General features: G+C 43.8%; 2 protein-coding genes and 1 long non-coding RNA gene across 4 annotated transcripts; 1 reads left to right on the top strand and 2 right to left on the bottom strand.

Annotated features, from left to right (window-relative positions):
• The first annotated feature begins 1,300 nt into the window (after positions 1-1,300).
• On the top strand, positions 1,301-11,717 carry plekhd1 (pleckstrin homology domain containing, family D (with coiled-coil domains) member 1). Its single transcript, XM_056392919.1, has 13 exons — positions 1,301-1,731; positions 2,971-3,064; positions 3,228-3,317; positions 3,962-4,038; positions 4,916-5,007; positions 5,113-5,165; positions 5,521-5,615; positions 5,721-5,814; positions 6,114-6,307; positions 7,415-7,547; positions 8,624-8,768; positions 9,681-9,824; positions 10,561-11,717. Exons 1-13 carry the CDS (start codon positions 1,577-1,579, stop codon positions 10,716-10,718), a joined length of 1,524 nt encoding a protein of 507 aa, XP_056248894.1. The 5' UTR covers positions 1,301-1,576; the 3' UTR covers positions 10,719-11,717.
• Positions 2,207-6,496, bottom strand: LOC130179837 (uncharacterized). Its single transcript, XR_008829330.1, has 5 exons — positions 6,334-6,496; positions 6,085-6,245; positions 5,655-5,745; positions 4,878-5,003; positions 2,207-3,092 (listed from the first exon to the last, which is right to left on the bottom strand). It is a non-coding gene; the product is annotated as an uncharacterized LOC130179837 (long non-coding RNA).
• A 151-nt stretch (positions 11,718-11,868) lies between the features above and the next one.
• Positions 11,869-19,013, bottom strand: ccdc177 (coiled-coil domain containing 177). 2 transcript variants are annotated; one of them, XM_056392910.1, is made up of 4 exons: positions 18,501-19,013; positions 18,169-18,304; positions 14,369-17,768; positions 11,869-12,417 (listed from the first exon to the last, which is right to left on the bottom strand). In XM_056392910.1, exon 3 carries the CDS (start codon positions 17,754-17,756, stop codon positions 15,213-15,215), a length of 2,544 nt encoding a protein of 847 aa, XP_056248885.1. In that variant the 5' UTR covers positions 17,757-17,768; positions 18,169-18,304; positions 18,501-19,013; the 3' UTR covers positions 11,869-12,417; positions 14,369-15,212. The 2 variants fall into 2 exon arrangements, with proteins under 2 accessions (XP_056248885.1, XP_056248884.1); XM_056392909.1 differs by lacking the exon at positions 18,169-18,304 and having other exon boundaries at positions 18,501-19,012.
• Between the last annotated feature and the right edge of the window lie 5,025 nt (positions 19,014-24,038).

The raw sequence follows: 24,038 nt of genomic DNA, 5'->3' as shown, positions 1-24,038 counted from the left end.
AATAACTAAATAAAACCTGCTGGATTATCTGGAGAAGGTGAAACAGGACTGTTTTCCTTCAATTCATGTTTAGGAGATACATGGTTTTCACAGGACAGGGTTCGTAGAGTTTATAATGTTTCAGTCTGGTTCACTGATGCAGTTAAAGGTGTTTTATCGTCACTTCCTGGACAGTCAGAATACTGGATTTTGATTGGCCAACAGCACCAGCCCCTGATGTTAAAGTGATGTAAACCGGCTCAGAGACTTTACAATGTGGGTAAAATACTTTACTCAGAAGGTGAAGTGTTACCGGGACAAACAGGAAGAGATGACGTCACATACTGGGGCCGTTCAGAGGTTTCCCTCTGGATCAGTTTCACGATCAGGTTCATATTTGTAATCCTTTCAGTCGGGGTGGGTGTGTCTTTATTTTGTTTTTATTTTCTGTCATTCCAGAATGAGTCTTGCCTTATTTCCATATTTTTGATTGTGAAAATCGGTTGTAAAGCAATGTGTTTTATGACGACTAAATTAAAGGTTTTTTAACTGGTGAAAATCCTGCGTCATATCTTGATTTCATTCAATTCAATTCATTTTTATTTGAATAGCGCCAAATCATAATATACATTATAATAATAACGATAATGAGTGATGTGGTGGCAGATCTGGATGCTGAGAGAGAGAGAGAGAGAGAGAGAGAGAGAGAGAGCTCAGTGTTCCTATGAATGAAGTATTTGTGTTAACGTTACTTTTTGTCACATTATTTAAATAGAAATTTTCTCTTGAATTAAATGTTTAAAATGTTCTTTTTCGACCCTGATGTCTCACTAACGCAAACTGAAAAAAAAAAAGAAATGTCAGCACGCTCACACATTTCACTGTTGAAGGCTGAGCTGTCAATATCTTTATAATCTGCTGTCTATCCACTCTGACACATGTTCTGTAAATTAATCTGATACTCACGATGCTAAAGCTGCATGTCAACCGCTCTGACTCTCCATCCTCTTTACTAGAGAGTTGTGCAGCCTCGCCTCCGCCACAGATGTTCTCCTAAGTCACTGCCGATGGACTGATGGATGGACTGATGGATGGATGGATGGATGGACGGACCGACCAGAGAGTCCATACCTGCCAAGAGCTGGACACTGGTGCTTCCTGTGAGTACAGTAATCTGAATAACAGCTTTTACTGGCTGGAATGTATTGACTTCAGATTTAGAAACTCAGTACTAAAGCTTCCCTCCCTCCCTCCCCCATCGCCTCCCAGTATCCTCCCTCCCTCCCTCCCTCCCTCTTTCTCTCTGTCATCCCTGATTTCATCTGGGTGCACTCTGCAGTCAGTCTGCCTCCATCAGATGAGTGTATTGGCAGCTGCATCATTCCACCCTGCTGAGTTATTGGGATTTGTTTGCTACTTTTCCTGTTTTGTATTGAAGCTGTCCCCACAGCTGTACATGCATCCATACGAGTGTGTGCGTTATCGAGTTTTATTGGGCTAATTGTTATTGATTGACTGCGTTGTGGGTTATTTTTTTTAACTCTATTGATAGTTTTTTTTTTGGCACCACCTCCCTGTGCGAGTGAAGCCAGAGAGGATGTTCTCGTCTTCATCCAGAAACTCTCTGTTCTCGCCCTGGACGTCCATGGAGCAGTCGGACGCTGAAGTGCTGGACATCAGCACCAAGGTGCAGCTGCACGGCGTGCTGTGGAAGAGGCCCTTCGGACGGCCGTCGGCCAAGTGGTCTCGCAGGTGAGGGCGAGGTGTGACTTCTGTCCTGGGTCATTTTTATCTTATAATTTCATATAGAGCTTCACGTGTTCATTTTGGCTGCTGGGGGTCGATTCTGTCTCCACAGAGTTTATAACAGAGAATCAGGGTGAGTTTAACAGGGAATCCTGTTTTACTTTGGTTCCTAAAAAGCTGCGTTTTAGAAAGTGTGCAGTCTTTCCTGTTCCTGTCCTTTTCCTCCCAAGAAGTGTCGGAGACTAAACTAGAATGATTCTCTTCTGTAATTTATTTGACACGATGAAAACTTCTGAAGTGATTTTCCTCATCACAAATTAAAGTTAATCATTTTTTATGGCAGCAGCTTCAGTTCCTGATCGATCGGTTGATAAAACTTGTGTCTGACTGTGTTTCTGATGTTGAATGAGGAACATCTGATTTTAAAAGCAAACTTGTCGTGTATCAGAGGATTGTTTTACATAACGCCAGGACTCCGGTGTCAGTATGTCCTGACGGCAGCGCACCGTATATTTGGATGGTAAAGTGCCTGGATTGGCACCTTATGTCATGATAATGCTCTTAGTTTACATAACAGTTAAAACGACAATACACAGCGAGTCCGGTCCAGAGAGTCCATTTGCTGCTGCACACTCTTCCTTCCCATTCGCTCGAGTCATAAAGGTCAAAAGAATTTAGTTTTTGGTGCCAAACTGGAGACGATAGAACTCTGTGATTTAGTGTCTGTTGTTGTTGTTGTTGTTGTTTGATTAAAATCAAATAAAGTCTATTTTGACTTGAGTCAAAACATAGCAGCATATTTAATAAGTGAAATTACAGGTGCACTCCTCATGGAGCACATGACTCAGCCCCCCCCACCCCCAAACCAAAACTGATATATGAGTTAATAAAAATCAGATTTAACATTAGTTAATATGTCTTTTCTGAACATAAATACATAACAAACATTTTTAAATAAAATGAGTTTACAGTTATTTGGTTATTTAATATTTATGACGAGGATATGTACCGAGTCAAAAATACATTTGTCTCAGGACAAAAAAGGTTAACGATAGAGTGATGAAGATGAAATAATAAATTACTAAAACAGAGGAGATGTATTAAAGTGAGTAAAACCAGAAGTAAAAGGTAGGATATTATTAGGATAGATTATTAAGATTATACAGATTTGTGTGGAGAACGTTGGTTCCTTTCAGTCCCACAGGATTGACTCACTGCTGCTTTATTGTCTTCCTCGGTACAAAGGTTCTTCATCATCAAAGACAGCTTCTTGCTCTACTACGCCGAGAGCGAGAAGAGAAACTTTGAGACCAACAGGTTCTTCAACATCCACCCCAAGGTGAGCGGCCGCGTGCTCTCTGACGCCTCTGCAACAACACGAAGAAGAAACCGTGACTGTCGGGAGCTTTACACCGATAACTGTGTGTTTCTGTAACTTATGATCCACAAACACGGAAACATCATCACAACAATATAAATAACTGATGCGCTCCTGTTGTCAGGGAGTCATTCCTTTGGGAGGATGTGTGGTGTCGGCTAATGAAGAAATGGGGATGCCCTTTGCCGTCGTGATCAACCTGGAAGATTTCACAGTAAGAGCATCATCTCTTCATCATTAATCCGCATCACACTGGTTTAATCTGTCATTTAGTGTGCAGCTTTTTTATTTTTATTTTTTTAAAGGAATTTGCTCTTATTTTTACTCTTCTAACTGGTTTCTGTTTTTATTTTCATTTACATCTTTCATCATCTTCTGTCTTTCTGTCGTCTCATTTCATTGTCCTTCAATCTGCCCTGATTTCATTGTACTATCTCTTATTGTAAAGCACTTTAAGCTACATCTCTTGTATGAAAAGTGCTCTACAAGTAAAGTTTATTATTATTATTATTATTAATTTTTAAGACAGATGTGGACATAAAGTTGCAGATGAACAACATTAAAAAACAAATCAATGCAAAAAAGGCTTCATATAAACAGAAAGTCACAGCTGAGTGTTGGACAGATCAGAGCCAAGCTGAAATGTCTCTTTCTAAATTGTACGATTAAAGCTGTAATAATGTGAGGAATCAGTCTAATCCTGCCACAAACAGGACACATAATGGAGAGAATTTAACTGCACGCTGGGGCACGACCGAATCACAAGCCCCTCTACTTTCCCAGCAGCACAAAGATAGAAATGTACTGTGTGTTCTACAGCCGGAGCCCATTACTGACAATATACTGTGTGTGTCCCAGGGGACTGTGGTCCTGGCTGCTGAGTCTGAGGAGGAGCAGGTGCAGTGGATGGAGATGCTCCAGGAGTCAGGGAAAGTGTGAGTGAAAAATACACAGACGGAACATAGAAAGTTCAGAAATCACACAGAGACTTAAAATGGAAGAGGAGACCAGGGATCGTTGTAACGCTTCCAATTTCTCCAATCAGGAGAAAGTTAGGAATCACCTGATTCACTGTACACCTGCTCAGTCTAGTCCTTATTCCACCTGGGCAAAGTTAGAATGTAAGAACTAGCATTAAGATAAGAAAGTAACAGCATCGTCTGCTCTGTGGTTCAGCTCTTCAAACTTAAGTCTGTTTATTCGTGAGTCTACGTTGACATTATTCATGCTAGTTGTCAGTGCTAATGTTGTAGCTGTTAGCTGTGAGTTAAGCTAGTTCATGGCTACAAGAGCCTGTGTTAGTTGTAACAATAGTATAACAGCACACACACGCACGCACGCACGCACGCACGCACGCACGCACGCACGCACGCACGCACGCACGCACGCACACACACACACACACACACACACACACACACACACACACACACACACACACACACACACACACACACACAGTGACCTGGACAATGAGGTGAATTGTAACATTTCACTCCTTGTGTCTGAGACATTTTCTGTTTGTGTTGCACAGATACGTCAATACTATTTAATAACGGACACATGGAACTAGTTTGAGTTAAAGTTCGAACACACTGGATTAAAAGCTGCAGACAGAAATGTCAAAGATGTGACGACATGTGGCAGCTGATGCAAACTGAACTGTCACGATAACTTTCTGTATAATGTATCACAGTTTCAGTTCACTGGAGAAATTACAGCCTCCACTCATCAGCTTTTTAAAATAATGGCAACCAGCTATTGACTCGCTCACTGTTTTAATGTAACTTGACGTCCGTGTTGGACCGACAGCACGTGGAAGAACGCCCAGCTGGGGGAGGCCATGATCGAGAGTCTGGAGGCCCAGGGGCTGCAGCTGGCCAAGGAGAAGCAGGAGTACCTGGGTAAACACGGAGACAGTCACCTGACTAAATGAATGAATGAGCTTTTAACGAGCTGGAGCAGGTCATGTGAAACGGGTCGGTCATGTGAAATGTTTTTGTCTCCAGATAAACTGATGGAGGAGACGGAGGAGCTCAGTCATCAAAGAGCAGAGAGAGAGGTGAGACGTCTTTACTCTGTCACCTGTTGTTGTTGTTGTTGTTGTTTTGGGATCAGGGAATAAAAAGATTATAACTTGTTCAGATGTTGATGAACTTTAGATGTACTTTATATTTATATGTGGAGCTGCAATGATTATTTTTCTTGAGTTTCTTCACGTCTTCTTTTGTCCGACCAGAAACCCTGATGTTCAGTTTACAGATTTTAAACAGAGAAAAGCAGCAAATCAAAACAGAGGATGTTTGAAAATGATTTAAAATTTCACTTGTTGTTATTCGAGTCATTGTTTCAGCTCTATTCGTACGTTTTCACTGGTGTGTGTGTGTGTGTGTGCGTGCGTGCCTGCGTGTGTGTAGGAGCTGGAGCGTTTGAACCAGATCCTGGAGGAGGAGAAGATGAAGTTTGAGGAGGTGGTGCTGGAGCTGAAGGCAGAACAGGAGCAAATTAAACTGTAAAAACTCAGAGCTGTCGTGTGTTTGTGTTTCTTTACCCACTGATGACTGTGTACAGGCCTGTGAGGTCATGTGACTTGTCTCCTGTCCTGTGTTGATGGCAGAGACCTGGACGGCACGGCTCAGTCCCTGAAAGGTGTCGAGAGTGAAAAAGAAGAACTGAGCAACTTAACAGTGATGCTGCAGAAATCCATCGAGGTATGAAAAACACTGATTCGCCTCCATGTGTCGAGTGACGAGGTTAACTCATTGACTCGGATCATGTAACGTTGCAGTAACGTCCTGATTCTCCTCTGAACTTTTCTTCTTGTTAATAAGAAACTTGTATTTCCTTATGAAATTTGGTTTTTACAAATGATGTCATATGTGTAAACGCTGTGCAGCAAAACTATAATTTTAACCCATGAATGTGGATTTTTGGTTGAGGTGTCGTATCTGAGGAACATATGAAAATGTATTGGAGCAAACCCTGATCTGCATCTTTTTCTGACCCTCAGGAGCTGTCGCAGGAGAAGCAGCGAACCCTGGAGCTGCTGGGGGTGAAGGAGCAGGAGGAGGCGGCGGCGGCGGAGAGCGACAGGAAGTCTGCGGATGGAGAGGGGCTGGTAGACGGGGAGCTGCTGCAGGACCTGCGACACATCGAGGACCAAATGAAGATCCTGCTGAACGAGAAGGAGCAGGCTGACGACAAGTGAGAGACTTAATATTATTCCTCACGTCACGTCATCGGTTACATGGCTGTTTGAAATCCTCTGAAAAACAGCTGGATACTTTCAAAATAAGTCGTCATCAACATTAAAGCAGCTGTTTCCTTTAGTTCCTGAAGAGTTTCTGAATGTTTGAATATACAAACGGGACATTAGCCTTTGTCCTGTTGAAACTCTGAGCAAACAAAACTCCATGTGATCCAGGTCACATGTTTACTGTATGAAACTGAAGTACAACTGCAGCAGAGCTTCAGACTGCGCTCGTGTTTTGGCATCCAAAGGGTCAAACGCTCTGGCCTTTCCAGGGAACTTCTGTGCTAATGGCTCAGAGGTTGTAACTACTTGTGGAAATGTGTATTGATCCCTAAACAGCCAGCCCATTAATCAGCACCAGTAAGTGGAATATTACAGGCAGCTGTTATTGACTGTGTAGCACTAATGTTCCTGCAGCGATCACTGAAATATACGACTAACGTTTCCAGGATCTCCGTCCCTCAGTTTCCTTTAACGTATTCACAAAAGAACAACAAAATAATCCTGAGGACAGTAACTGAACTGACTCACATGAATCTAATTGAACTGAAAGCAAGAGTTCAACATTTTGGGAAACACACTTATTGGCGAGTAGAAACAACAACGTCACTCTGGTGTCAGTCATTAAATGTGAAACCAATCAGCAGCTTGTTAGCTTAGCATAAAGACTGGAAACAGGGGGAAACAGCTAGCGAACAACAGCTCTGACCACAGATAACAGAATCCTCCTACCAGCACCTCTATAGCTCGCTAACATGTTATATTCCATTTTGTTAAATTAATATAAAAGTGTAAAAATGACAAATCACTGTAATGACAATGTATTTCACACAAATACAAGATGTCAGACCTTATCTACAAAAAACATCTTCTGTGGTCACTGTTTTATCCTTGAAATGACATCACACGTGTCAGTGAACACATCACTGTAATCTTTTGAAAAGGTTTAAAATGGGCCAAAGGAACTGAAACATTAAAATCATCCAAAATTGTAGATGTGTCCTTCCAGAGAATGCGCATGATGTTCTGTGTGTGTGTGTCGTGTTCCTGTCGTTCAGGCTCAGGGAGAAGGAGCAGCGAGCTAAAGTCCTGCAGCAGGAGAGGGAGTACTACTCGTCTCAGGCCCGGACGCTGCAGCAGTCGCTCTCTCAGCTCACTGTGGACAAGCAGCAGACCGAAGCCGAGCTCAAGGTAACACAGCGTGACTCAGCCGCTCTCAGCCTGCGGACACGCACACACGCACACACAAGCACACACGCACACACACGCACACGCACACACACACACAGGCTTGACTTTGTTTTTCCTGCAGATAAAAAAGTCGTCACAATGTCAAATGGTGAAAATCACGAGCTAATCAAACACTTCAGTTTCAACTTTTACATTTAATAACTCACTAAACATCATTTTCACAGAGTTTTCATTTAATACGTGAAACCACACAGACTTCCTTTATTTTGGTTGATTAGACCTCGTCAGTTCAGACATCTCCTCGACTCTCATATTAGCTTGTTGCACCTGATCGTGTGGAACTAATTACACCTTTATTACACTATAATATCTGTGACCTCATGTAATCCCCAGCAGAGGTCTAATGAGGCTGACAGCTGAACAAGCCCGTGAGCGCCGAGCTTCTACAGTGACTGACTTGGTCACTGTTGTTAAAATGAGTGTGTTTTTAATAACAGGTTTTTACTATGACATATAGGCAAGGAAAGATAATAGGTAAACAATAATAGCAGTATTCCTCCTGAGTGGAGTCTATGTCCTAAACACAATCCTTCCGCTCTTTCTCTTTCTTCCCTCAGGCCTCAGTCAGACTGAATTATTAAGAACAGACAAATAGCTTCAGATATAAACTCCTGTGATGATGAAGAGCCCTCGAGCAAAATACCAAAACCTCCACAGACTGGTTGTATCAGTCCTCTCAAGTTTTTCTCTGAACTGTGTCTCCAGGCGAATGCAGTAAATAATATTCCGTTTGTAGGTTTTTACAGAATAATATTAATAATGTTGTTTTTGGACTAAAGCTAACGGCTAGCAATATTTATTCTGTAAAATTAAATTCAACTTTGTCATATTTAAATCCATGTTTTCAGTGTGTTTCCCTGAACATTTTGTTCTTTACAGCCTGGACAAACCTGTAGAGCTGCTTTCAGTTGATCATGTGACAGTAACAAACAGATCTATTATATCGACCCTGTAAGTCATCTTGCAAGCTTTTTTCTTTTTAATCAAACATGGTGTGTGTTTCCTGTGTGTCTCAGGCGGAGATCGAGTCTCGGGTGGAGCTGGAGAAGAGGCTGAAGCAGGCGGAGGAGGCTCTGCAGGACCTGGAGAAAGGCCTGAACTCAGTGGAACGAACCAAAGAGAGAGACGAGAAGATGAAGGGGGATGTGACTCACCTGAGGAGTGAGTGCATTCACTGACACACTCACATCTGAATGTGGTCGACCCAAAACCTGCTGCCAGACTGTATTTGATTCACTAGGAGAAAGAGTCACATTTTCATCTGCCAGATTATTGTGTGGAGTCTGGTGTAATGTTTGTATCTCCCAGTCAAACACAAACACACACACACACAAAAACAAACACACACACACACACACACAGAGTACTGAAACAGATGTACAGACAGATGTAAACACACTTAAACACATATGCAGTGGAGCTTTGTGGAGTATAATCTGATGTGATCTGATGTGTCACCTTTATCTCCTGTGTGATTCGCTGCCTCCCTCTGGATGGAACATGTATTACATGTTTATTTTCACACACGACTTACTGTACTGTACATCAGTCAGGATCAAGTATATGTGTGTATATATGTGTGTATATGTGTGTATATGTATATGTGTGAGGGATCATTCATCGTTCCAGGAGAGAAAACACAAAAAGTGATTTCTGAGTTTTATCTTCTTTGATTTAATTCACAAGAAAAAAACAAAAAAACAGTGTAAGAAACGTAATCTCATTAATCATCTCTCATGGTGGTTCACTGGTGGTTTTGTTACTGACACTTTGGCTCAATGGGACTCGTCACTGAAGAGGAGGCGCAGATGTTACTAATAACAGTAACAACGGTTCAGTTCAGTTAAACTGTCCCAGTAAACCATGACAGTGACACCGGGGCCCTGAAGCAGCTAAATGGAATCCAGCCATGGTTCATGTTATTGTTTACACCTGTTTCTGCTACAGTGACGTGTCAACATGTGGTTACGTTTGTGGCTGTTTGGGTTACGTGCAAACAACAAGTACTCTGTGTATCTGAAGCGTGTGTGTGTGTGTGTGTGTGTGTGTGTGTGTCTGTGTGTGTTTACCCAGAGTTCTTTGAGGAGTGTATCTGTGCAGCAGAGATCGAGGCGAAGCTTCCGGCGATAATGAAGAACGCTGTGTATCTCCACAAAGCTGCTGCTCGCAGAATCAAAAGCTGCCGAATCCAGAGGAGAGCCTCCAGACGCCACTGGTGTAAGTCTGAACATCACACACGTCACGTCATTACTGAGTCCGTCTGTGTTCTGACTGCAGCAGAACGCTCCCAGCAGCATCCTCAAGTTCTCCTGCACTCGTCTTCACATTTTATCCACGGAGTGTTGCACATTTTTAAAAATATTATAAGAAATATAAGAAATATTATGAACATTAGATAGTGGTGTTTACTAGTAGCCCCGGATGGATCAGTGGTTGTCATGTTTTAGTAGATTACATTTTGAATTTGTCCAGTTTTATTGTTGACACTTGTTATTATATTATATTATGTTATTATATTATTATTGTGAATCTCTTTCTGTTATTGAGAGAATGTTGTGTTGCATTTTATATGTGAACTGTAGATAGAAGCATTAGTGGCAGCAGATGATGTAGTAAAAGCAGTTATAGTAGCAGTAGTAGTTGTAGTTGCATTGGGAGCTTAATTTGTAATATATAGGGCTGCAAATTATGATTATTGATTAATCATGAAATTTATAAAATGTCAGAAAATAGTAAAAAATTTAATTTAGTTACTTATTTCCTCCGACCAACCGTCTGACAGCTCAAGAGGTTCGAGTTACACTGACAGAGATTTCCGCCTTTTTGTTCAGTAAATGACCAAAATTCTTTTCTGTTGATTTACTAAAGGATTAATGTAATCTGATCAGGAGTTACATCATCATAGTATGTTAATCACTTGTTATGTTTTTCACATGTCACCGTCTCTCTGCAGTGAAACACTCGAAGTCCTTCGCTGTAGCGAACACCGACAGCGGCAGCATGGAGGATCTGAGGGAGACGGCCCGACGACTGACCTCCGACAGCAGCTTCAGAGAGAGTGTGTACAAGATCATCACTCGCAAGGACGGCACAAACAAAATGGAGGACTGAGAGAGAGAGAGAGCGAGGTAGCGGAGGAGAAAAGGTCCTCAGCTTTACCTCAGTTCACACAGTGGATGATGTAGAGATCCTGATCCCAAACCCACCATTAAAGTATTGTAGATGAATGTACACAGACGTCAGTTTGATGGAATCTGCCGCTGCGAAGTTCAACAGACACGGACTGAACCCATCACAACACTAACACACATGTTCCTTCATGGACTGACCGGTCTGTTCCAGGAACTACAGAACCACAGGAACTCAATCAGAAGAACCGATCAGAAACAAGTCACCCTGATGTTCAGCTCCACAGAGACATCAGCTGAGTTTTGAGTTAATTTACTGAAAATACATTTACAGTATTTATTCTGAACAATTTACTAGTTTGAATATTTTGAATTTTAATGGGCTCCAATAATCTGGAGAATGCGCCAGTTTGTTTTTCCTCACATTTACCTCAGTCTTCATGATGAAGGGTGGGAAGCAGTAAAGCGCTGCACTGCTGATAACAACGCCCAGATTTAATGAGTTTATACACAAACTAAAGCCGTGAGCATCAGGTCCTCTGCTTGAAACAGTCAGAGGTAAATGCCTGAACAGGTTCTTAGTTTGAGTTGCTGTGGTTCTGCAGCTGCTGGAACCGTTTGGTTCAAAGTGCTTTAAGAAACCTTCAGATTTGATTCAACTGAAATTCATTGTACGTCAGTAGAGTTCTGTTCAAGCTACTGAATATTTGAAAAACATCTGCAGTGGTGGAAAGTAACTAAGTACATTTAGTAAGTATTGAACTTCAACATAATATAAGCTGTAGTCACGTGTTACTTCTCAGCTGAAGAACATATGATACCTAATATTATGTCTCTCTGACCACGAGGTTGGGAACCACTGAACTAATTGTAACTTACTGACTGTAAAATGTGTATTAAGTGGTTGAAAATGGCAACAACAGAAAAATGTTTCTTCGAAAAATAAAACTGTACTTTCACTGAAGTAAACTTCTCCCACCACTGAACATTTAGGACTCACAGGAGCGTAGTAATTAAGAAACACCGTCACACGTAATGAGATCACAGTATACTGTCAACCACGCAGTGATAATTTCACAGTCTACTGTCAAAGATTTCCAGTTTGTTTAGCTGATAGCAAATACAATTCAAACCCATGTTGAAAAATGTTTGTTTTTATTTTTCTGGTTTTGATTGTGTCCTTTTCTTTAACAGAGGGTCGATGAAAACAATGAGCTCACAGATGTGTCTGATATTAACCTTGACCATTTCATTATTGCTACATCTGAAAATCTGTTCTTGACGAAGCAACTCAATGTAATTCACAGAAGCGAGCAAATTATGATCCTGTACAAACGCTAAGTAACGTAACACCGGAGATGATAGAGAAAAGACGCGTCACAGTCGGGTGAGAAGGAACATATTATGGACTGAACAACATGCCTTGATGCTAATAAAGCTGTGTTTGATCCTGGTAAATGTCGTTTCATTTATACAGGTAAAAGGCTGAAGGTTCACATCTGGGTTAGCTTTTCTCAGTCCCCGCTCTCAGCAGCACAATAGATGGCACCGTGAATACAAAAACTGTGATATGGATGCATGTCCATCAGAGGAGAGACTTGTTTGTTGTACACTTACAAAGCTCAGTGTGGGGAGGAAGAAGGGGTTCAGCTGGGGAGGATTGTAGGTTTCATCACCAGGACCTGCAGCACAGAACACAAGAAGGTGTTGGATGAAGGTTTCAACAGCACAAATACAGATTATTTACTTCACTAAAACATGTTTCTGCTCCTCACTTCAAGAATTCTGTTTTTTTTTGAGACACAGGAAACACTTTATTCAACCTCCTGATTTAGCGTTTATAAGTATTTTAAAAGCCCTTAATAAATGGATCATAAAACAATATAAAGAAATGGTTTGTGTTCATTCATGTCACTGGTTCATGTTTTTAATTATACATCATATTTGATCCCAGCTGTGTAAAGGTTTTCACATGTGAAATGGTTTTTCTACATATCACATGATTAACATGATTCATTAGAGGAATTATAGATGTCGATAAATACGTTCACAAACACTTAAATCCTTGTATCTGTTCACAGCTCCATCACAGTGTGTTATAAACCATCTATTAAGGGTCTGATGAGCACTTTATACATGTATTTAAATACATGACAACTTATGAACACACTCTCATTGTTTCACTTTTAGTTACTGTTCAAAAACGTTTTAAACGAGTTAGTGTCGTGTGTGTGAGACAATTTAAAAAATATCATCTACTGTACAAGGATTTGGGGGAATCTGTATTTTGGATTATTATTATTGTCATTATTTGAATTATTATATGTTTGAAATTGATAAATTAAAGTTTATATATGTTACTTTTAAATGCCAATAATACTAGTGTCGATAGTGAAGCGCAGCCTCTTGAGCTTTACTGCAAAATCTATTTAATATAAACTTAAATTACATTTCACATTAAGTAATAAAGCTTGAGCCACAGTGTTTTTACTGACCTGAGATAAGAATATATTTCTGACACTAGACTATTTAACGATCTGGTTAGATCGATAGTTCTCAGACAATCAACAGACAGTTCAGAGCTTTCAGGGGAGCCGTGAAGCTCATACCTGAGTTTCCCATATTAGAAGTGCTGAATCACTCCCCTCCACCTGTCTGTGATGACCCCAGCTCTGACACACGGAAGAACTCATTTCATATAATTTAGGATTTAGTTTCAGTAGCTGTCGAGTCTCTGCAACATCAGCGAGTTAAAATCGTATTTTCTGTCATAAACTGATTGAATTAAAATAAATAGATCCTCTCTGATCTACTACTAGTTAACTCTGAGCCTTTTATTGTTACTTCATGTTAATGTTAATGACCTTTTTCTAGATTGGTGACACCATCTTTGCAGTTAGCATCATAAGCACCCACAAATCTGCCGTCTCATCCGCTAACCTCACATCACCTCCCCCGCGATTATCTGCCCGGAACAGCGCGGCTCAGTCAGTGACATAAGCCCGTCAGTCCTCTGCTGCTTTAATGCTGCATTTCAAACTCATTTTGGCTTTTTCTCTCAGTGGTTACGCAGGTATCGGACACGTGACTGTCTGAAACGCTCGTTCCAGTCCACTTCCTGGCCACAGATGTGCGACGGGGACTGTGGTTGAAGGGCTGGAGTCGTGTCTCTGCCAAACAAAGATGCAAATGTGACAAGCCTCCACAGAAACAGCCAGAACGAGCCACCACAGAGCCAGCTCCCCACAGGAGGCCCCCTCATATTCCCACGCAGTCTCTCTCTCTGCTCAGTCATTCACCTCCTGCCGCTCTATCCTGATTTCTATCGCTATGGCAACAGCTACATCAGACGGCAAAAACTGTGTATCACCCTTTTCTTTCTTTTTTTTTTTTAATCTGAGAGATTGTAGGATTAGTGCGGCCAGAGGCCTTTAGAGCCTGTTGTTGGCTCGCATGTCGGCTCATGAGTAGATGCTTTTTTTTTTTTTTCCTGTCAAGTTGAGGCCAGAGTTTCCGAGGATTGTTGTGTTTTTTGTTTAATTGCAAGTGTTGAAAGGCAACAGCATGAACCCAAAGCTGAACCGTTGCATAATGTGTAAAAGCAACAAAAAAAAAAAAAACAACAACTCGTACCTGTTGACCTTGGCAGGGTCCCCAGGCTGCTGTGCTGGTAGCAGATTTGACTGCAGGGGGGGGGGGGAGTCAAGAGGCGTCTGTCTCTCAGAGCACTTCACTGTTTATTGTAATGTGACATGAGGAGGACAGACAGACGGAGGGAGTCTTTGAAGAAGATGAGCGAGAGGAAGGATGGCTCTGCTGCAGAGGCCGCCGTCCTCTGATGCTTCGTCAGCACGGGGCCCGTGCACACGGCCCTCCTGTGCTGCACTGACAGCAGTTAGGTACAGACGAGTGTCCGGCCCGGGGCTTTATTTCCATGCTTTATTTAGCCGTGTCGCAGTGTGTCTACAAAAGGATCCCTCGGTTGCTCTGGGGTTGGAGAACCATTTGCATTCTGCTTTTGATTTCTTCTTACGCTTAATTTTCCCTTAAAAGCCTCTGCAGTTGTCATGGAGTTGTGCTTCCTGGTAAACAATGACTCTTTTCATTCCAGCACAGCTTTCAGTCCAGTAGCTGAGACAGACGGAGCAGAGGGCGAAGAGGAAGAGAGCGAGGGGTTGTGTTACTCTCTCTACACTCATCTAATATGAAGTCTACTGGAGTCCCACACAGGCTTTACTGTTAATGTGTAACAGCTGATGATATAGTTTGTAGTCTCATTACATCCGTGATACAAAATGATTTGGTTTGCTTTGATGGAACAAAAATGTGATCAAACAAGCAGATGGGTAAAGATACATAAGGACAAAACAACACTGTGTATGAGAAGAAGGGTAAAGCTTTGAGTGACGAGGGTCATAACGAAGGCAGGAGCCGAGCACATGACCAGAAGGAGAGAGCTGACAGCAAAGCTGAGGGTTTACTTCTCATCCAGACTGGCTTTCAGCTGTGCTTCCAGGGCCATTTTATCAAAAGTGCGCATGTTGGTCTCCTCCCGCACTTTGTCTCGCACATGAAAAGAGGCTCGAGCCACGGAGCGAGCGCTCTCCAGCACCGCCCTCTTCTCTCTGAAGATCTGCTCGCTCTTCTCCAGCTTCCTCTCGATGGACTGGAGCAGCTCCAGGCGCCTCTGCTTCTCCTCCTCCTCCACACGCTGTCGGTTGAGTTTCTGGAGCCGCTCCTTCTCCTGCCGGCTCTGGACGGCCCGCTGAGCTTTCTCTTTGGCCTTCTCCTCGGCCACTAGCGCTGCCTGTTGGGCTCGTTTCTCGGCCTCCTTCACGCGAGCCTCCAGCAGCTGCTGCTGCTGCTTCTCACGCTTCTCCGCCGCCTTGCGTGCTTTCTGGATCTGCTTCTCCTCACGTTTGGCCTTTTCTTTCAGCTCCTGCCCTCGACGCTCAACTATCTGTTCGTAATTCTCCAGGGAGCGGCTGAGCTTCACCTCCGCCGCCCTCCTGGCCTCCTCCCTCTCCTCCTTCTCTCTGCGAGCTATTTCCTGTATCAGGGCAGCGTGACGTCTCTTCTCAGCTTTGTTCAGACCCAGTCTCTCCTCTTGGGCCTGGTGCTCCTTCTCTTGTCTCTTCAGCTCAGCCATGGTGAGCTTCTCTCTCAGCAGCAGCCTCTCCTGCTCCAGCATGGCCGCCCTCTCCTCCTCCAGAGCCTTCAGGTTCTGTTCCTGAAGCGCTTTCTTATGCTTCTCCTCTCGTGCCGCCTGCTGTAACCTCAGCAGGCGGCTTCGCTCCTGCTGCTCCGCGAGCTCTCTCCATCGCTCCTCGTTCTCCTCAGCTTGTCGCATTTTGGCAGCTGCTGATTCTCGCTCCTGCTGGCTCAGTCGTCTCTGACGTATTGACACTTGTGTCTGCCACACTCGCTGGCACTGAAGCACCGCTCGCTGCTTCTCTCTGTCCTCCTGCTCTCGCCGTAGCTCCTCCATTCTGCGCTCGCTGTCCCACTGAAGATGAGCCACATAGCGAGTCTGACTCATGATGTCTTCCTCCTGATATCGAGCGAGCATCAACGCCGCGATCTTGCGGTCTCGCTCGGACACGGCCTTCAGGCCTCTGCGTTTCACCTCCTTCACTATGCGCTCCACCTTCTGTGTCGTCTGAGGAGAGTGGCTCAGGTCACCGAGGCTGAGGCTGCGGCCCATCAGGGAGTTGAAAGTCGCCATGGTGCGAGCACGGGGGCTGGAGAATTTAGCCCAGTGATCTCGTGCACCGTCCCAACTGTAAGAGGAGGAAGCACCTGACTCTGATGAGGTGCATGTGGTGGTAGTGGTGGTGGTGGAGGTGGAGGAGCAGACGGGATCCATCCTTCGCTGTAGGGACTCCAGCGAATGGCTTCTTCCTTTCACCTTGGACTGAAGTCCAAGATGTCCGTTGTGCTGAGTGAACGGTCCTCCTGTCACACCGTTCAGAGGCGTCCCGGCGCTCTGAGGTGCAGGTTTGGACACCGATGATGTCAACGTGGTATTGGCTCTGGGGAAGGCGGGCGGTTTTGGCGTTGACCTGGGGAAAGTGTTTGAAGATTTACCACCAGAGGACTTCCTGACCACCGGCGGAGGGCCGGACGAGAGCGGCCGTGTGGCTTTCACATGTTCAGTTGATGAGGTCAAAGGATGCTTGGCAGGTCCCTGGAAACCAGCCTTGGAAGGTGGTGTAGAGGTTGTAGAACCAGTTTTTGATGACTGAGGAGATCCTGCAGATTTAGGGGAGGTACTGAGACCGGAGGCAGGGGCTTTAGATACGAGAGCTGTACCAGTTTTAGAGGTTGGAGCTGATGCTGTGGCTCTAGAGGACGCTCCGACATCCGGGGCTGAGCTGGAGGTCACTGGCACAGCTGCAGGAGGCTGACTGGAGCCAGAAGGGGCTTTGTCCACAGAAGAGGATGACACACTGCTACTGCTATTGACTGTCGCCTGCATAATCCGTCTTTTCTCCTCCCTAACAATCCTCTCCCTCTCCTCCCTGCACTGCCTCAGCTTGGCGTGCCTGTCCCTCTCGTACACTTCATACAGTCCTGTAGCGACACGCATGGAGCGTCCAGGAGCCTCGCGGGCGAAGTCAGTGAGCGGGCGGGGCAGCAGCTCCACAGGTTTGACCCCACATCGCGCACACGCCTCCAATGAGCGGGGGCTTGTTAGCACATAGCGACTGCCCTCTGCGGCTGGTGAGTCAAAGTTGAACAGGTCCAGGTGCAGCCTGGGAGGTGGATCCGTCTGAGTCTGTGGTTGCTGAGGCGCTGCCCCCTGAGAGGCAGCGTCTGGCCCCACCGGGGACGCGGAGTGGCAGGGACTCGGCTCAGAACTGCCGGTGGGTGGTGTTTCGAAACCGGCGTCTCCATCCTCCTCTGTCGTCGTGCCATCGGCTTCTTGTGGCAGTCGAGGGTCTTCAGTGGCCACAGCCGGAGCTTCGAGCTGCGGACCTTTACACTTATTCTGCTCCTCAGGCTCCGAGGGGTCAACCATCGTTGGCTAATACTGCAGGTAGAGAGAGGGTGGAGGGGTGGGGGTGGGGGTGGGGGGTTGTATGATACATGAAGGGAAGTGGATAAAATAGTGGAAAAGGTTTCAATTAGAGGATTATAACATTCAGTCCAGAGCTTAAGAGGGATGCAGTCTGTGGGGGAGGGTCATAATGCAGGTTTAGAGCTGCATGCATGCATGAACACATATTCATCACTCACTGATTTTTACAACAGATGATACATTTTCCCTTCAGGGAAGTGACATAACAGACGAATAAACACCACAGTCCGTTAATAGAGAATCTATTTTTGGCAGAGTTACTGGGCTGAGAGAATCTGATCACTCTATTTTTCACTCTACATCACACAATCAACCTACAACTCCTCCCAGGCCTGCTACATGTGTTATTCACCTGCTGATAGTAGAAGCTTCATCTGCAAAACTTGACTGAGACGCTGCTCTGTGGTAAACAGGCCCTGGGCAGATCCATTATGCTCTGCTCACCAACATGGACTCACACCTCACAAACAGAGAAGGCCTAGACTTTTCTACAGTGTATCAGCAGAAAAAAAAACAGATGCACTCTCATTAAAAATGACTCGGTCCAACAGATTCCATCAGGTTCTGGTAAATGTGCGGCTGCTGCTGCTTCTGCTGCTGCTACAAAGACGTGATTTACTGCCGTTTGATCCCGGGGTTGGGTTGTATTTGACGCGGCGTCGCACCACACAAACATCCACTCACCTGCCAGTGTGCAAAACGTTTTCTGTACCGGTGCTTTGTTCCCCTGTGATCCGTCCACCCCCCCTTGTTCCCTGCATAATATCAGGTTTCAGGGAAAAAGGCTTCGGCCGTCGACCCTGCGATGGAGCATCACATCGTCGCAACCTCCGGCGACACGACAGACACAGACGGAGCCTCTCGCAGCCTCTCGGTCAGATGTGTGCCCCCCCCACCTCCACCTTCCTCCTCTCACCGATTAAAAACACATACAGAACCGTCCTCTGCGTGAAATCTACTCTTTTAAAAGTCTCTTATCCGGCCTCCTCCGTTACTCCTTCGGCAAAGCGCATCCCGTAAACATCCGCGGTCTCCACCTGCTATTCAGCAGCATCCCTCCGTCTCAGCCTCCTTAGCTCCGCCTGCTTGTGGCAAATACGGTACAAAAAATAATACGGTGTGTACGCTGCAATTAACCGAGCGCCTATCCACTCCACTCACATGCTCTCCACATACAACAGCACCCCGGCCTGATGGAGGGGAAGCTGTTTGCCTGGAGCAAGTTCCTCTTACAGGCCTATTTTCCTTTCAGAGACATTTAACTGGCTTTATAAGTAACAGCGTGTTCGCGATCATTTTAATCCGTTTAATAAATTATTTAACACTTTATTATTATTATTTGTTTTGTATGTGAGGTGACCCACACATCTGTCAAACGTCACACACGTTGAATAGAAAGAGGAGAGCTTTAGACATGTTTCAGTGTTTGCAGTCAGGCCCATCAAGAGTCACATCACAGTGTGTAACAGCTGCCATCTGCTGTGACATCCGACAGACTGTAGCTGCTACAAACAGCCACTAGAGGTCACTATTACATCATACATATACAAACCATCAGCTAGAGAGAGGGAGATACAGTTTTATACATTTCTACATTTATTAAATATTTCTATTGAATGTTTCCTGTTTTCTAAAACGACTAAGTCGAGCTTCAGTGGTTTCTAAAACATCACACAAGAGTTTCCACAGGGATAATACAGACCCAGAATAGGAAGAAACTGGAAGAAAAGAGGAGTAATTTAACAAACATGAACAGGGACATGTGCTGTCTCACAACTATATACTTAATTGATCCCTGTGCAGATTTGATCTGAGGTCAAAGGTCGGGTCATAGACAGAACAGCAGCAATAATCCAACAAACTTCTCCCATCAGTCTAATCCTGCAATCTTATATGCAAACTTTAAAGTTTACTACTGTTACTATTACTACTATATTGTATCTTTACTACAACAACTATTACTAGCACTGCCACTAATATGATACTATTACATGTTAGTAGCAGCAAGTACAGTTATTGTTAGAATCAGTTTCTACTGTTACTGCCAGAGGTTCCAACAGCAGACGTTTCCTCTTCTTTGACTACACACCACCACATGGATAAATGTAGTGTAATTATTGAAAGCCACTTTAAGAAGACAGACAGGAGCCGGTTTCACAAAGACAGACTTTGACTCTTAGATAGACCAAACAGTCGGACCTCAGATAGACTCAGATAGAGTCTAAATTCATCTGTTGCAAGAAGCAGTTTAGTTCTTGACTATCTTAACTCGGACTGTGGTACAGTGAACCGCTCAGCTGTTTACCCCCCCGCACATTTTACCTGGGAGATTCAGCAAAAAGTGAAACAATACAAAGAAAAATTTACTGTAATTTTGAAAAAAAAAATGGCTGCCGTCTCTACAAACTCTTTCCCTTCTCTTTGCTCTCTCACTGTCAGCAAACCCCAAATTATGAGCCATGTTTTCCTGTCTCTTCTTGTTGGGTGCTACTGCTCAGCACAGGTGTCATTGGTTGTTACCATGGTAACATTGGTTTTAGGCCTGAGTTAGCCTCGGGGTAAAGTGTCTAATGTTTTACTCTTAAAATGAGTCAGTCTTTATGTCTGTGAAACAGCCCGACTGACATCAGGCTGATCTCTGAGCAACATGAGGACTGGGCCGCCACCACACACCAGGCCGACACGTCTGTGTGAAACCGGCTCCTGGTCTGGTTTGGTCCAGTCAGAGCGGTTGAATCAGGATTAGATAACTCTGGGTGAAAATCGCAGCGATGATGACCCACTAAACTCCTGACCCGGTGTGGGGAACAGTGCGAGTTTAATTGGCCCCGCCCGTGAGCCGTATCAGGAGGACAGTGGGTAACAAGTGACAACAGGGAACGTGCTGGCTGGCTTGTTAACCAGGGGCATGGGGTCTGTGGAGGGGAGGGGGGGGGGCATGGTGTGGTTGCTGCACAGTTCACTGGTGCGGGGGTATGCTCGACAGAATTTTGGTGTTTTTGTTTTTGTTTTTGGTAGGGCATGCTCCCCACCACTAAAACTGGACTCGGGGTTCATCGAGAGGTGAGCGGCTCGGCGCAGTCATGGAGACCACTGCAACACCCGGCTGGTGGCGAGGGCCCGGAGCATTCCCCTCATCTGCTGGTTTTGTACTGGGAACCAGTCTAGAGGTGCCAAATCCTGATTCTGAAGATGAACAATCAAAATGAGATGAATTTAAAAGTATCTGTGAAAACATGAAGACGCTGAAGACAAAGACTAGACCCTGAAATCCACCGGCCTGACTCCTCCCAGATCTCCTCAACCTCAGTTTATTCTTTGTCTGTTCTATGTAGAAAGAGTGAGGCATTAGTTTATTATATTATATAACTTTTTTTATAGATGCTATGAAATACACTATATATGGTCATGACATTGACAACACTTGAGTAAATAAAGTAAAAACGTGATTTTTCCTCTGTTGTTTGACTGAATGTACAGAACCTGCAGATGGTTGGTAGGGACAGATATTTTCTGCTCTTATGTTTTTGTTAAGTTTTGTTTGTCACTGAAAAACCGAAGGTAAATATATTGATACAACATGTATCAGTCACCGGTGTTTTCCTCTTTAGCTCCTCGCACTGTCTCACGTCTGTTTCTTCGACAGCTTCACTTGGTGGTTTGCCATTTTGGAAACTATGTATATAAATATATTTTAACATAGTACTTACTGTAAAACACAGTCAGGAAACGTTAAAATAAACTGTCTCTGTCTCTCTCTATGATAATACAGACGTGTCCATCATCATTAAAAGTCATAACTCTTTCATGCATGATAACGGACTGGCACGGTATTTCAAAAATAATCATTAATCATGTCCTCGGAGAACAAACTGATCTCCTACTTTGGAAAATCTGTTAGAGGACTGAGAGATCCACAAGCAAGTGATTGATTAAGAAAACTGTGGTTAGAATAACAAAGTTGGGGCAGTATCAGAGCGGTCTGGAAGATCTATGTGCCGTTCACTCCACTTTAGAAAGCCAATTTTTACACAGAGGCAACGGATGAATCCAGAAGAGATTATAAAGAGAGAGAAACTCAGACAAAACCACTTTTGGCTGAGTGACCCTGACAGTCAGCAGCCTCAGCTGAGATGAATTCACCCATTTCATTTCTCTTTAAGAGGCAGATCTGATTTTCAGCTCTGCATGTGTGCTGAGCTTTGACAAGCACGGATAACGGCATGGCAAACTGAGCTGGAAATAAAGAGGATACAGTCGGTCTCAGTGCATTTCCACCTCTTCAGAGGGCTTCTGATTTTCCACATTATTATATTTTACTACTATTGTAAGTGGATCGTGCCAAGAGGACACTGTAGGGGTGTTTGCTGAGAGTGGAACATTTTTACTGAGTGTATAATGTGGTTCAGACAAGCTCAGTGAACCAAACATGATGATATCCCTGGTATTTTTCTAGGACACCTACAGTCTTATTATCATTTTTTACTATTTCTAATATCCAAAGACAGAAAAATACAAATGATTGAACATATTAATAAAATTATAAATATATAAATATTAGATATTGGTCTTTCACTTCTAATATGATGTAAATTTTCACCAGACCATGAAGACAGAACAGCAGGATCTATAACTTCTTTATAAAATATGATTTAGCTTTTACTGTTTTCTCTTTAAAATACTAAATTGATTAATGACATATTTGTGAGTAATTCTTGGATTGTATTGGTGCTGACAGTTAACAGCGTAGTAAAAAAAACAAATGATGTTTATTTTGTCAGTGTTTTCTCTAAGATTTTCTTGTGTTTTGCTGGATGATGTCACCTTTGAAAATGATTCATGTACCACAAAGAAAGTTGCTCTTTGGTTAAATGGGTCAGAACCAGTTACTCAAACACAGTGAATTAGCTTCATTTTAAGGGGATACAAGCCAAAAAGGCAGCTTCTGTACTTCATTCATTAGACTTCTAATTATTCTTCTTTCTCCATTTTATTTACAGCAGTTAGAAGTAACTTTACAAATGTATTTATAAAGTAAAGCCAATGTTATATTAAATAGTTAAAGTTAGCTCCAACCCAATCAGCTGCAACACTATACATGCTACTTACACATTAATGCAACAATAAGAATAAAACAATAATAATATATAAAGGATATTTTTCTGAGTACTTTCATGAGCTGAGTACTTTTATTTTGGCTACTTTAATGGTAATACTATGAACCTTTCCTGCAGTAACTTGTGATACTGTATCTTTAATTGAAGGATATAGACGCCTCTTCTACCACTGCAAAAAGGATGGAGAGCACTTAAAACATTATATATGTATATTTACATATACACATATATATTCTCACTATTTCAGACTTTCCTTTAAAATGTCACTCCTATCCAGCAATTAATATCAGCACAGCAAACAGACAGAAAAACCCACTGCAGTATTACTGTCCGGATGTGGATGGTGAGAGAGGTAGCACCACACAAACACTGGAACGTGAGCGTACAGTTCTGTATCCTGATGTTCTCAACAATCCCGTCTTTTTCCTCGGCCCTGTCCTGCACGCTCGCTGCCCCTGCTGGAACTCACTGGTCCTGTGAAGACTGAGACCTTTCGTTGCCCCCCGTTCACATTTCCAGCCTCGGTTTGCCAACAGAAAGGGACACGTTTTCTGGACAGTTTCGACAACTCCCCCTTCTGACCCTTTGCTTTCTCCAGCCACCGACCCCCTCCCTCTGCTCTGTCTTCTGTCGGATGGTACAGGGGTCCCATGCGGGTGTGGAATAGTCCCCCTCCTCAGTGGAAGGGGAAAAGGTCCCAGAGACAGAGCTGTTAATTCAATCAGCAGAGCGGTATGCTCAATTAGGCATCCATAAGGGCCCTGGATGGGTCCAGGGGCCCTGTAGAGGGCAGGCAGCCCAGTCCCCAGGAGGTATTAATTGTGGATGACAGTGTGTAAACAGTGGGGTGAATAGACAGCGCAGGTGCGGGACACCCCAGTCCAGACTCAATAGCCCTTTTAACACCCGTGGCTCTCTGTTGCCACTTTCTCTTTCATTCTCTCACTATGTAAAAATCCCTCACATCTCTGATTAATGTCATGGATAATTCGGCTTTGTGGGCTTATTTATTTGTTGCTGTGCGTTTCCGTCACTAGGCATGTTTCTACACCAGCCTCAGTGTGTGTGTGGTTGTGTGTGTGTTTATGTACGAGTGTGTGTTTGA

The sequence above is a fragment of the Seriola aureovittata genome, chromosome 13 (genome assembly GCF_021018895.1).
Source record: "Seriola aureovittata isolate HTS-2021-v1 ecotype China chromosome 13, ASM2101889v1, whole genome shotgun sequence".
NCBI lineage: Eukaryota > Metazoa > Chordata > Actinopteri > Carangiformes > Carangidae > Seriola > Seriola aureovittata.
This window is presented reverse-complemented; position numbering and strand designations above follow the sequence as displayed.